Below are 15,300 nucleotides of genomic sequence, written 5' to 3' on the forward strand. Positions count from 1 at the left end.
ATGAAGGTATTTGCCCAGTCAGTACAGTCATCACAGGAAAAGAGAGTTTCCTGATGAAGTTCAATATTATATCTCATAGAGGAAAGTGATCAGATAGGCGTTTCTACTTTGACTCTTGATTCAAGATTGATCTTAATAAAATCATTTAAACTTTTCATCTGTCAACTAAAATTGGCGATTTTTATACTGCCATTTCTATGGAGGGGAGAAATGGTGAACATAGCAAACTTCTTAATTAAAAGTGCTTGTGTAATGTTCATGTAAAAGATTGCATCCACACAGCATGCATCTCACTTTTAAATTAACTGCTGCTGCTGCTAAGTCGTAGGTTTCTATTAATTCAGGAAGTTCATTAAGCATATGTAATGGATCTGGCCTCCATTTGAGAAAAAAGTCACCCTTGATGTTGAGGAACTGATCTCATACTAAAGCCTTGGTGTTGTTAGAAGCTGGAAATAAACAGTATCTCAGAATACCAGTAGACAAAGTGACTGAGACCATGAAAAATAAGAGAAAACAGGGCCATTTTACAATGTTGTCTAAGCACAGATGGAAAACAAGATCACTATGCCGCCCACAGAAAACCAAACACTGCCCTCTTGTGGCGGATATGAGTGCCTGCCACTGCTCTACTAGTTAACAGCTTTACCCTCCCTCTGCTTTGCCCTCCCCATAAAATTGCCACTGCTTTCTGACGGTAGCCAATCTAGAGTGAACCCCTCCTTCCTTGTGGCCTCCTTCAAGTCACTTACCGAAAGCCTAAATCCTCTAGTAAGCTCTTTCTAAAACCTTACTGAAACCCCCAAAGTGCCTTGGGGAGAGTGCTTTGCTTTACTGCAACAGATACTAAACCCAACTCACTCCTCTACAGGTAGGTGCATTTGCGGTAGGCTTTGACCAGGGTACGTTGACAGACCAAGAAGGCCCAGTCTCCCAGGAGCTTGTTTGGGCAGATAGACTTAGGCCCCGATCAACTGGAGAACCTCAGTGATAACAACTGCCTTTTATTTATTGTGCACCCATTCTATGCCTTTACTGTCAGGCCTTTAATATATGTTATTGACATTTTAACCTGAAAGTTTGGTACTTTTTATTTTCCCCATTTTGCAGATAGATAGACTGAAGCTTAGAGAAACTTACCTAAGTCTTACTTCCCTTGGCACTGGCTAGTATTTGCTATAGTCAATTTTTGAATCCAGATCTGATTCCAAAAGCACACAAACTCTCCACTCTATCGTTCTGTCTTGCATATAAAACTGAATGCAATGCATGGTAAAGTAATCCTCAACCCCTTCAGTTTCAAGTGTTTTGGCTTCATTTGGTCTGCATCATCAATAATTATTTAAATACTGTTTATTTATCAGTCTTATACTGTGCTATATTTTTGAGCAAGGCTAATCCTCCTTGATAATAAATTTATAGATCTGTTTTCAAGATTTCTCTTGGAGGGTGCTGCAGTCAATGACAGATTACAGCTGCGGTATGATATGATTGTGATTATTCAGAGAACCAGACATACTAATTTTTATATGAACTCAAGAATCTACCTTTACTGACCTGATATGTGGCTTTGAGCAAGTCCTTCATTTCCCTGAGCTTCAAAATTATCTACCAGTGGGGACTGTAATGTCCAACCCCCAGGGTTCTTATAAAATGTGAAAGTACCAGACACACCAGTAGATGCTTGGTACATGCTTGTATGCCTGCCCCCATCTTGTGCCTTCCAGGTCTCTTACCATTTATTCTCACTATATTACAGTGTATAATTTTTCAGAAAAATAAAGCAAAACTACCACTTGAAAAGATGTAAAATCCATTGGCATTCTATTCTTTCTGTATCATAAGGGAAGCTTCTGTACAGAGACTATAGAAAGCATCTGCTCTAAAGGCCTTCTATCACATATCAAGAGATGTATTTCTATGTGAATCTCAAAAAAATCCAACCCATATTTCTGGCATTGTTTAACTGCTAGATTAACCAACTTCTGGACCTGCATCTCTCAAACTTCTTGTTATATGAGGTGATTAATTCCTATTATTTAAAGCCTTTTTTTTTTTTACTTTACATTATTGTATTGGTTTTGCCATACATTGACATGAATCCACCATGGGTGTACATGTGTTCCCCATCTTGAACCCACCTCCCTCCCCATCCCATCCCTCTGGGTCATCCCAGTACACCAGCCCCGAGCATCCTGTATCATGCATCAAACCTGGACTGGTGATTCGTTTCACATATGATAATATACATGTTTCAATGCCATTCTTCCAAATCATCCCACCCTTGCCCTCTCCCAGAGTCCAAAAGACTGTTCTATACATCTGTCTCTTTTGCTGTCTCGTATACAGCGTTGTCATTACCATCTTTCTAAATTCCATATATATGCATTAATATCCTGTATTGGTATTTTTCTTTCTGGCTTACTTCACTCTGTATAATAGACTCCAGTTTCATCCATCTCATTAGAACTGATTCAAATGTATTCTTTTTAATTGCTGAATAATACTCCATTGTGTATATGTACCACAGCTTTCTTACGCATTTGTCTTCAGATGGACATCTAGGTTGCTTCCATGTCCTCGCTATTATAAACAGTGCTGCGATGAACATCGGAGTACATGTGTCTCTTTCAATTCTGGTTTCCTCGGTGTGTATGCCCAGGAGTGGGATTGCTGGGTTGTATGGCAGTTCTATACATTTTTTGAGATTCACATAGAAATATAGGCATGATTTCAAGATGGCTACCACAGCTTCAAATAATATCCTCATATAACATGCATCCAAAGGCAAGAAAGAAGGTGGGATTTCTCCAAGAGCATCTCTTCATCTCTTTCTAGAATAGGAAGTATTTTCCACAGTTCCTCGCAACACTTTCTCTTATAAATCTGTGGGGGAGAATTGGGTCACATGATCCTTCCTAATTCAGTAAACCAGGAAAAAGGAATATGATGGCCATTGATGCTTTAGATAAATCATGATTCGTTTCTTACTTTTGAACCTTGCCTCCTAAACAAAGTGAGGGATTTATTGGTAAGGAAGAAAGGGTAAAACAGTGGCTGTTAAGAAGGCAACAGATGGTGTTTTCACCTAAGCATCTACCTCTGGGGCTCTGCACTGGTTGTACAAAGATGAATAAATCTCAATTCATCTTCTCAAGGAGCCCACAGATATTTAAGAATCCATTCAACAAATTTTTATATCAGCCTGCTTGATTCTAAAATGGATTTGCAGTGATAACTTGCCGTATCAAGTGTTTTCTCAAAATTTCCACAACAATATATCCCATCCCATATGCTTTTCTTACAGTGTGACTTTAACATTGCTCCTTCAAGAAAAAGAAAAAAGAGATGTATTATCATACATTGTCATTATTTCATTAAGGAATACAGTTTTCATGCTATTTCTTTTGTCTATAATAATAATTTTCTGTTCAAGCTCTAAACCAGAAGCCTACATAATTATATTTCCTAAATAATTCCTGATTCATATATACCTTCCTATTGGAAAATTTAAAGACCATATAGGAAAAATAAAATTCTAAAATTTGTCTTGTAATAAACTGTGGTGAAGCCAGAATTAGATTGAGCCCATAATTTTGGGTTAAAAAAATATTTTTAGTACATCCTTTCATGAATAGTTTTAATTAATTTGTGATTATTATGATGGGGTAAGTACCCTTGTAAATCCACATTACCTACTGATACCCATTTCTTTTGAATATTTATGCTCTTCAGGTGCTACTTCACAAAAATATCATATAAATCAACATTTAATCTCTGTGTTTTGTGCTCCTATAATTTTAGCAACTAAGATGATTCCTGAGGGTTTTAAATAGCTTTCAGATGTCAGTCTAATAGTAACCCTGGCCGTAGATTCTTGACTTAGGAAACTATTTTCCCAGTCTTTCAGGTAAAACATAAAAAGCAAAGCTTTATTTTTGTTTGTAAATAACTCCCAATTCCTTTTTATAAAGTTTTGGTCCAAGTCCAGTTTGGGTTCATGTCTACTGATGGTCATTCGCCCTGTGGTTTAAATTTGGCTTAGTATTCTTTTGCTGCCTTAAATTGCTGTGTGGCATTTCTGAACCCTCATAACCACTTTCATAGCCAGTCCTTGTGGTAAGTCAAGTTTCTCTATATCTCTTATTGAACTTTTCCGTTTCTTTGAGAATAAAGTAATTATAAATGTCTTGAAGGAAATTGTAAGTGTCTTGAAGGAAGGAGCAACCTAAATGAGTTTTAGTAGTTTCAGAGCATTTATGGCCATCAGTGATTTTTTTTTTAAACAGTTACTATAAAAATAAGACTTCCTTCATACTCAATTGCCAGCAGTTTGATACTTTTTTAAAATTATCAAAGTATTACCTGTCCTGATTTATACCTTAGATTTTTTCAGGTATTCAAAAAATATGGTTTGCTTTTGAATATTTCTTTAGTTTTTTTTTTTTTAAATACACGTTAGCATATTGTGTTACTTGTTGAGATGCTCATTCCTTGAAATATAAAGACTGATTTAGTTAATTTATGGATTTAAGTCGTAGCTTCTCTTATAGCCTTGAAGAAAGACCAGTTTTGAGATGACCTAAAAATATTAGCCTTATTTTTTAGTTTTATAACTCCTGGGAAATCTGAAGTAGAACAAATGAGTGTGCAATGAGATGAAAGAAATAAAGTAGAAAAGAATTCTCCTGGGAAAGATTTAAGTTTCAGAAGTGTAATAATTCGTACTAGGTCCAAGTGGGATTATTTGTTTTAATACCACATATTCAGTGACCCTTTTTTTTTAAATGTACAGAATTCATTCTTATACTTTGTAAACCTAATCTTGTATTTTATCTTCTTTAATTCCTCACAACTGATATTGGTTCTCACATGTCACAAATATTTATATTTAAAATATGGACATAAAATTAGGCTGACTGAAACCCTCTTCTTCTAGCACTCTGAAGAAAAATTGCTCTGTATTTGCAATGGAAATTATAACTGTGGTCATATCACTGTTGCTGCTGCTAAGTCACTTCAGTCGTGTCTGACTCTGTGTGACCCCATAGACGGAAGCCCACCAGGCTCCCCCTTCCCTGGGATTCTCCAGGCAAGAACAATCACTGTGCTCTTATTAAATCAAGACTTGGCTTTCAGACAAAGAAGGTTAAAGGACTCAGGAATAATGTCATATCTATTTGTTTACAGAGGTTAGCAGCATTCTAAAAATAACAGTTGGTTATTTCATCACCATTCTCTATGGTGTATATTTTCATTCTTGTTATATATCAGTGGTAAATAAACCTAAATACCAGTCTTACGTCTGAATACCAAAAGCTTATGTTATTATTTATAATGAGTCTTTATTATATGGTTCTTTACCATGTATGTGGTTTTTATTCATTATATGATGTATTCAGCAATCTCCTTAATCCTGGAGTGACCAGTAGAAAATTATACATGATCTATGCCCTTAGGAGATTTTAATGTTTTTGAGAAATCACAGACTTTAAGAGTAATATAAAGCATTTCAGGCCCAAGTTGGAGTTCACGTCTGAACAGACTAAATACAATCAAAGAGAAAAATACCTTTGTGACCAGGCTTGGTCACTGTATATGTTTTGTAAAAGTACTGCAATTTTGAACTAGGGAGGGAATTGTTAGGTGCTACAAGTCTACTCATATATTCCCATCTTATAGTTACAAACAACAACCTAATTATCTGCCACTTAGTGAGCATTTTTATCTTTTGCAAAAGTGTTCCATGGATGCTTGAATTGTTAAGCATGTGTGTGTTTGTGTGCTAAATCGCTTTAGTTGTGTCCAACTCTTTGCGACCCTATAGACTATAGCCTGCCTATAGCCTGCCAGGCTCCTCTGTCCATGGGATTCTCCAGGCAAGAATACTGGAATGGGTTGCCATACCCTCCTCCAGGGGATCTTCCCGACCCAGAGATCAAACCTGCATCTCTTACGTCTCCTGCATTGATAGGTGGATACCTTACCACTGTGCCATCTGGGAAGCCTTTTTTAAGCATGGGGTTCATAAATATGTTTCGACCAAACTTGCTTTTTATGAAGGTCAGGTTTTACTGTGAGCATAGTTTGGTTTTTGGACCCTTTTATATATCACAGGAGTATCAAAATATCTCACCATGATGGTGAATTCTTTTGGTAAGAGTCTGTGGGTGGTAACCTCAGTTTTTGTTCACCTGAGAATGTTATTTTGACCTCATTCTTCCCATTTTTGATGACTGAACAAATCTAGGGTGACAATTGTTTTCTTTCAGTAGTTTGAACATATTCTACTTCTGTCTTCCTTGTTGCTGTTGAGGATCTAACTGGTATTCCTTCATGGATGATCTTTTCACTCTGGCTGTATTTTACTGTCTTCTATTTTCTTTGTTTTCTAGAATTTGACTGTAATATGGCCTGTGTTTAACTCTGTAATGTAGGTTTTCTCCTTATGTTTTTCTGCTTGGGCTTTGTTTCTGGTTGGAATTTGTTATATCTTCCATCAAGTTTGGAAATTTTTTATTGATTGATGGCAGATACATTTTCTATCCTGTACCCAGAGCTGCTACTTAAGATAGACAGATACACTTGTTACCGCTTTTGTAGGGTAGGTTTTGTTGTTTTGTTTATTCTAGTTTACTGAGAATGAAGCCTGCTTGGGTTTTAGCTTTAAGCAAGAGGTTCTCCAGTCCTACTACCATTGTACAAAGACCCCAAACTCTATGCCTGTTCCTCTGAGTATAGCAGGAAGTCAGAACAGAAGCTCCAGGCCATTGGGGTTCAGTTGAAATGCCCAGGGCTAGAAGGCAATGGCACCCAACTCCAGTACTCTTGCCTGGGAAATCCCATGGACGGAGGAGCCTGGTGGGCTGAGGTCCATGGGGTCCCACAGAGTCGGACACAACTGAGCAACTTCACTTTCACTTTTCACTTTCATGCATTGGAGAAGGAAATGGCAACCCACTACAGTGTTCTTGCCTAGAGAATCCCAGGGACGGGGGAGCCTGGTGGGCTGCCGTCTATGGGGTTGCGCAGAGTCAGACGTGACTGAAGCGACTTAGCAGCAGTAGCAGCAGCAGCAGCTTAAGCACTTGCTAGACTTTATTTCTGGTCTCAGAGCATTTCCCTTACTTTCTTGCAAGCTTATTGGTTTCTAAAAGGTATTATGTGTGAGTGCATATAAAATTTTAGCATACATATATTAATATAATATTCCCAGAGGATCTATTTGATTTCTTGCAAGTGTTTTAAAAGCTCTTCTGATAAAAATGGAAGTCTTTCCTTTGCCTTAGAATGGAACTTTTCAATTGTTATTTTTGTTTTTATATCAAAATCACACTTTGTTCCTCCTGTCATTTCTTCCTACAGGTGAGCAGTAGGTCTTCCAGTCCTAGTGTCAGAATGATCACTACCTCAGGACCAACCTCAGAAAAGCCAGCTCGCAGTCATCCATGGACCCCTGATGATTCCACAGGTGACCAGTTTATTTCCTCATTATAAAGTTGAATTTATCATATTTATGTTCATTTAATCATGTGATTAATTTTTACAAAGACTGGCATTATACTGTAGTTTAGATTTTCCTATTAATAAAATTGAATATTTAGCAATAAATTTTAAAATATCTTTTTGACTACTAAGACGAAAACTACTTTTCCTCATGTGGTTCCCCCCCAACCCCCATACTAAACCTGTATTTTGAAGATGGTTTGTTTGGGGATTTTTTAAGTAGGAAAATACTCTGTTCTTGGTATTTCAATCTGATTTTTCTATTACAATCTATTCTTCTGGTAGTAATGATAGTAGTAAACTCTCATCTTTTGAATAACTAAAAACAGGATGGTAAAGTAATCATCTTCATATCAGTGTTTTGTTTTAAAAATACAAGATATTCTGTACCTTGGTAAGAAAAAAAAGTCTGACCTTTGGCCTTTTGAATCATTTTTAACTGAGAGGGAGACCTCATTTCAGTCATATAAATAGTCTGTTAAATAGATTTTTAAAGGCCTGTAAGGGTTATTAAAACTCCCCAACATGAATAACTTAACTGATCAAAATCAGAATATAAGTATTAAAATCTGTCTGTCTGAAGGTAGTAATGAAATAGTTTCATTATGGGTAACCAGGAAATTATGTGTCTTAATAAAATTAACTTTTCTTTAGCATTAAGAGGATGCCTTGATAAATATGCAGAATATTCTTCTATGAAAATTATTTATATGTTGTGTCAGAGAGAGAAGATGATCTCTTAGACCTCAAAAAACTAAACCATTTGGGATTTTATATCAGATCAACAATGGTATTAATAATGGCAATTAAATTGAAATTAAAAAGTCAGCTTTCTGTCTTTACAAACTGAAATTCTGCTTATTAGTATTTATAGATACTTGACATGGTATCATCAAGTTCATAATATAATTTTAAAAATTAACTGGGTGGCTTTTCTCTGTGTCATGTAAGATAGAACTATATTCAGCCTTGAATGTACTCGCTAGTTTTAGAAAGTTTAAATTTAGTGGTGGCAAAAACTCCTAAATTTCACCCCCATCACAGCTCAACCTCCAATTGTCCAGAACATTCACCACTACTCAGCACATGATTGTCATGACATGCTTCTCCTCAGAAAGGGACAGGGGAAATGATCTTGACAGATTTGACTGTTAACATGCAGGTAGTATTTGCTCTTTTTGATTCACACATCCTTCAATGAGGGTGTACTTGCCCTGGCATTACAGCTTTTGCTGGGTCTCCTCATTTCAGCCTGGACTAGCCTAGACATACCAGTCAAAGTGGGGCAGATAGCCACTTTCATGAGGGTAAAATCAAAGTTCTATATCCCTCTCATTTAACTGCTATGATTCCATTTCATGTGTTCTCCTACTTCCAACTCCCATCTCTTTTTGTTCCTTTTCTGGAACCTAAAATATCACAAAATACCAATAGTTAGACATCATACATAAGTCCAGGTTGCAATATCAACTAAATTTCATCTCTGCTGTGAAATATACTATAAATCTGTGGTTATTTTTTTTTAATAATTTTGAATATAATTTTAGACATTGAGAATATGGTTTAAGTTTGTAAATAATAAAGTTCAGCTTTGTACTGTTTCTAAGAAAAATATTGATAATGAAGCTAACAAATAAATTATAGGGAAGAGACAGGTAAAACCTTTTTCTTTCAAGGCCCACTGACCCAGAAGAAAAATGTAGACGTGCATACGTTAAGTTAAAACAACCTAATTAATTGGGTTTTTTAATTTAAAAGGGCAGCATTTTTTTTTTTGTTTTTCAGAGAAAAAGAATAAAGTAATTAATAATTGTAATGCATAGTGCTCTTGTAATATGGGTTTCTACTTGTGATATATTGGGGATAAAGAAAGACATACATACCCAAGAGCAGCTAGTAAGAGAGATACCGGGATCCAGTAGAGGGTGCCACGGGGTGGGGGAACACTCACTCAAGAGATGGTCCTGTACCTAGTACTTTGCAAAGATTGAAACATAAATCATGCCCCATTTGTTTGTATTCTGATTAGAGTCATGGTTCGGTTCAGTTCAGTTCAGTTCAGTCGCTCAGTCGTGTCCGACTCTTTGCCACCCCATGAACCACAGCACTCCAGGCCTCCCTGTCCATCACCAACTCCCAGAGTTCACCCAAACTCATGTCCACCGAGTCGGTGATGCCATCCAGCCATCTCATTCTCTGTCGTCCCCTTCTCCTCCTACCCCCAATCCCTCCTAGCATCAGAGTCTTTTCCAGTGAGTCAACTCGTCGCATGAGATGGCCAAAAAGTATTGCAGTTTCAGCTTTAGCATCAGTCCTTCCAATGACCACCCAGGATTGATCTCCTTTAGAATGGACTGGTTGGATCTCCTTGCAGTCCAAGGGACTTTCAAGAGCCTTCTCCAGTACCACAGTTCAAAAGCATCAATTCTTTGGCAATCAGCTTTCTTCACAGTCCAACTCTCACATCCATACATGACCACGGGAAAAACCATAGCCTTGACTAGACAGACCTTGGTTGGCAAAGTAATGTCTCTGCTTTTTAATATGCTATCTAGGTTGGTCATAACTTTCCTTCCAAGGAGTAAGCGTCTTTTAATTTCATGGCTGCAGTCAGCATCTGCAGTGATTTTGGAGCCCAAAAAAATAAAGTCTGACACAGTTTCCACTGTTTCCCCATCTATTTCCCATGAAGTGATGGGACCAGATGCCATGATCTTCGTTTTCTGAATGTTGAGCTTCAAGCCAACCTTTTCACTCTCCTCTTTCACTTTCATCAAGAGGCCTTTGAGTTCCTCTTCACTTTCTGCCATAAGGGTGGTGTCATCTGCATATCTGAGGTTATTGATATTTCTCCCGGCAATCTTGATTCCAGCTTGTGCTTCTTCCAGCCCAGCGTTCCTCATGATGTACTCTCACATTAAAAGTAATCTTGTCATGCTTTATCACAAACTGCTACATTTACAGTATAAGCTGAATGTTTTAATAGTTACAGATAAGACCTGGCATAGTCTGTGACTTTTAAAAAAAAAATAACGAGACTTATTATTTAGTCATAAAGCAGAAAGGAGAAGACAGCATTCCATTTGAAAGGAGCATATACTTAGAAAATATGAGATAGTTATAAGATTTGTGTTTAAGAGACTGGTTGAGAGGTTTTACCTAACTTAACCAACTCAGTGTGAGTTCTGATATTTAGGAAAAGAGGTTAGATTTGATCAGCAATTAAAACATTATAAGATAAACTTTAATGGAATAACCTTGCTGCCTTAAAACCAGAAAGTGAAAGTCACTCAGCCATGTCCAACTCTTTGCGACCCTGTGGACTGTACAGTCCATGGAATTCTCTAAGCCAGAGTACTGGAGTGGGTAGCCTTTCCCTTCTCCAGCAGATCTTCCCAACCCAAGGATCGAACCAGGTCTCCCACATAGCAGGCAGAGTCTTTACCAACTGAACTATCAGGAAAGCCTTGTAACCAGAAACTGAAAGCTAAATTTCAGTTTAAGTGAGAAGGTGAAATCTCACTTCTTGGATTCAGAGAACAGATGAAATTTAGTAAAGGAGCTTAATTCCCACCATCAGAGGGCTTTAAAATTGTTTGAAAAATAGCACAATCCTTGGACTTTTTCTTTTTAACCCCCAGAGTACTGTGAAACATTGATATGTTTAATTCTGAAATACATATTGGGGATAGGGGACTGATTAAATATGATATATGAAGTATCAAAGATTTAAGAAAGTGATAAGAGTAGAAATATTAAATTAAAGAAATTTGAAGACAATTTTTCCAGTAAGTTCAGACACTTTTAATAAGTTTAATTTTGTGAAAAGCAGTATTCAGTGGAGGCATTCTTTGAAACTGTTGTAGGGGGTGGGGAGAGGATTCATCAGAGAAATAAATGTATTTCTTGTTTAGCTATTTCAGAAAAAGCCTTTGCACTAGTATATGATTTTAGGGTAAAAGCTCTAAGGCAATACTCTGTTGTTCCTTCTTTATTGCTCTCCAGCACACAACTTAGCAACTAACAACAGCAACAGTTTAACATGACTTTTTAAATCTGAAATGTAAATTTGAAAATCTTAAATTGCCCTTCTTCCCCAATTCTTCACTTAATATCAAAGACAATAATTAAAAAAGAAGAACCAGCACCATGTGTTGAGTCCTCCCCAGAGACTAGCTAACATTGCAGTGGTATTCCTTAAATACATTATCTCATCTGCTCTGAATTAGCTTAGCTTTTGGAGTTATGTGAAAACACATTCTCAGTGGCTTAAAAAAAAAAAAAAAAAACTGGAATATCAGTCAGCAGTAACTTAGGAGGTTATTGAACCATCTGTCTTAGTTTTTATTGTATTTGAGGAAGTGCCTGACTGTCATCCTGACCTTGCCTTCATCTACACCAGTCTCCGCTGGAGTCTCTTTAGCAGAAAAAGGGTGAATAGCTCACTTGCCTAACTCATTTATTCTCTGTTAATACTGGGGAGGCAGCTACTTCTGAAATAGGAAAGTCTGTATTACCTCCCAGTTATCCTTCCTGCTCCTGGAAACGTTGTACATACATGTTCATACTGGGAAGAGAGTGTCCCATGCTTCTCTAGCAAGTTGTTGCAGCAGTTTTACCTCTTTTTGAAATACAGACAAAACTTGGGTGTTCAGATATTTTGGTAAATTGGCTGGTTGGCTGTTCAAGTTAACCCATTAAGCTGCTTTTTGACATGACATCAGGTCACACGTCTCGTGCTGTCCGTGTGTGTAATGCACTCCCGTCAGTAACACCTCTCCTTCTCCGCAGTGATTCTCACAGCGAGGAGTGGGATGGGCAACTCGAGCCAGAACCTTTGCTAATTGAGGATGACCCACTGGGAAAGAATGTGCCTCTTGCTTTCCCCCTTTCCCAGTGAAGGAACACTGATAATTGCTGGAGTTGACACAGCCTTATCATAAACTTAACATATCAAGGAAAGAAGGAATGAGAGGCTTGATTAGGTAGAGTCCATAAGACTGAATTTAAAATATAAAGGTCCATATGACTGTTTTTTATTTTAATTAAACAAGGGCTTACATCTTTAATATATTGTGTTCAATTCATAGCCAGCTTAAATTGTAGGCATGAGAGTATGTTTGTACTCCAATTATCTGTAATTGGATGTCCTCTGTTTACCTTTAGAAATCAAAAATTACCAGTAGCAATAACTTTTTTCTCTAGGAAAAACAATCATCTGCTTTCTTGCTTTTTGTTTTTAATTATTTATGACAGAAAATAAATAAAACACATGCTGTAATTCCAGATACCAATGGATCAGATAATTCCATCCCAATGGCTTATCTTACACTGGATCACCAACTACAGGTAAAGGAGTACTTTCTCAGCAGTTTCCTTTTTCCTTTTTAGAGAAGTTTGTCTTTAAAGCTGGTGGTTGTGTTCTTATTTGTCATTGTGTATGCATTTATTTATGCTTTCAGTTGGTCTCCTTAAACTTTTAAAAATCAAATTGAAATAATTGATTCTCAATTAAGTCAGAAAGATTGCCAAAGGCATACGTTTCTAATCCAGCAATCACTTTAAAATACTCATGTCTTTGTTCAGCTGCCAAGAATAGGTCTTGGCTCTTCATTGTTAGTGTATTAATATTTAAAACTCATATAAGCTCATTTCTTTTTAATAGATTTTGTGATACATGGGCATGTTCATGGTGACTAAAATATAAGTAATACACTTCTCTGCCTGAATATGAGAGCTGTTAATATCTTTCAGTATAATAAAGTTTAGCAACTGAAATGTAACCAGAGGTCAAGGGTACTGTAGTCATGGTTCAAAAGTTTGAAAACAGCAAGTATAAATTTAAGATCTGAGTTAACACAAAAGGACACTGAGATTTTCTAGGCCTGTTTATTTAACACTTATTTTTAAAAGATCATTGCTTTAGTGCTATAAAAGTCTTATTACTGTCTCTGTCTTAACGCTCAGCTAGATATTGAGATTTGATTTAACTATGTTTTTAACATTTGTGATTTATTTCCAGCCTCTAGCACCATGCCCCAACTCCAAAGAATCTATGGCAGTGTTTGAACAGCATTGTAAGATGGCACAGGAATACATGAAAGTCCAAACAGAAATTGCATTGTTATTACAGAGAAAGTAAGTTATCTTTTATGAATAAAAATAAATCATTAGTATTTGAGTTTAAAATGTGCTAAGGTGCAATATTGTTTAAAGACATGAAAACCATAATTCTTAGAATTAATCATGAAATATATTTCTCATGTGGAACTTTTCTCTATGTTTATGTTTTTTCTTTTTTTTTTTTAATTTATTTTTTTATTGAAAGATAATTGCTTTACAGAATTTTGCTGTTTTCTGTCAGACCTCACCATGAATCAGCCATAGGTATACATGTATCTCCTCACTTTTGAACCTCCTTCCCATCTCCTGCGCCATCCCACCCTCTGGTTGATACAGAGCCCCCATTTGAGTTTCCTAAGCCATACAGCAAATTCCCGTTGGCTATCCATTTTACATACGGTAATGTAAGTTTCCACGTTCCTCTTTCCATACACCTCACCCTCCCCTCCCCTCTCCCCACGTCCATAAATCTATTCTCTATGTCTGTTTCTCCACTGCTGCCCTGTAAATAAATTCTTCAGAACCATTTTTCTAGATTCCTTATATATATATATGCATTAGAATACCATATTTATCTTTCTCTTTCTGACTCACTTCACTCTGTATAATAAGTTCTAGGTTCATCCACCTCATCAGAACTGACTCAAATGAGTTCCTTTTTATGGCTGAGTAATATTCCATTGTGTTCATGTGCCACGACTTCTTTATCCATTCATCTGTCAATGGACGTCTAGGTTGCTTCCATGTTCTAACTATTGTAAATAGTGCTGCAGTGAATGGGATACATGTGTCTTTTTCAATTCTGGTTTCCTCAGGGTATATGCCTAGTAATGGGATTGCTGGGTCACATGGTGGTTTTATTCCTAGTTTTTTAAGGAATCTTCTGTTTATGTTTTTAAGCACCCCTAGCTAATTTTCCATGTACAACTGAACTCTTGACTGAATTTTATTATATTAGCAAGACATAAGGGAAATAAATAGGTGTTCTTAACCATATATTTTATGTTCGCAGAATTTTAAAGTTAAAAGCTATTTAGATTTATTGGTAAACGGATTTATTGTTTCCTTGGACACAGGTAAAATAATTTGATTTACAAATGTTTAGTTGTGATTTATCTTAGAAACATTTTTGTAGATATAGTCTCTCCAGGTGTATGTTTCAGAGACTAGAATGACTGATTAGAGGGCTTTATTTCATCTGTGAGTGTTTTTCTGAGGAGTTCTATACTTACATGTTGCTCTGGGGAATAGACTACTTTTCTCCCCTTTTAAAGAAATACAGTCCCATTTCCATTCTTCTCTACTTGAGATTCTTAAGAACCAATATTTCTGTTTTCTTGAACATGACCTTCATGAAATTTTACTCCTTTGACACCGATTTATGGTGGTACTTTCAAGAAGGGAGAAAAAGTTTTTTTTTCACAATTTTCTAATACAATGATTTTTATTAATTCAATTGAACATTTTAAAGTTAAAGCTAAATAGGTTAAGTATTAGACTATGAACTGTAGAACTATGGAATTTTGTCACACTTTATGTTAAGGAAAAAAGCTATTTCTTAATGTCACATGTTTAATCTGTACTGTTTTCATACTTTAATCATTTGAAAGAGGAATTTTATGCTGGAGCAAAAACACAGGATGAATTGAGGGACACTGAAAAATATGACAG

The 15,300-nt window shown here is 36.4% G+C and overlaps 1 protein-coding gene across 9 annotated transcripts in view; it reads left to right on the plus strand.

Moving 5' to 3' along the window:
• Positions 1-15,300, plus strand: part of MAP3K7 (mitogen-activated protein kinase kinase kinase 7) — a 75,497-nt gene that overhangs the window by 46,638 nt on the left and 13,559 nt on the right. For all 9 annotated transcript variants that reach the window (XR_016038426.1, XR_016038427.1, XR_016038428.1 and 6 more), the window contains 3 exons: positions 7,366-7,471; positions 12,794-12,855; positions 13,529-13,644. Coding sequence is in view for 1 of the 9 variants with exons in the window: in XM_088840710.1 (XP_088696836.1) it covers positions 7,366-7,471; positions 12,794-12,855; positions 13,529-13,644 (284 nt within the window). In the remaining 8 variants the exon portion in view is untranslated. The remainder of the gene's footprint in view (positions 1-7,365; positions 7,472-12,793; positions 12,856-13,528; positions 13,645-15,300) is intronic.

The sequence above is a fragment of the Moschus berezovskii genome, chromosome 10 (genome assembly GCF_049115385.1).
Source record: "Moschus berezovskii isolate FMDL1 chromosome 10, NW_MosBer_1.0, whole genome shotgun sequence".
Classification (NCBI taxonomy): domain Eukaryota; kingdom Metazoa; phylum Chordata; class Mammalia; order Artiodactyla; family Moschidae; genus Moschus; species Moschus berezovskii.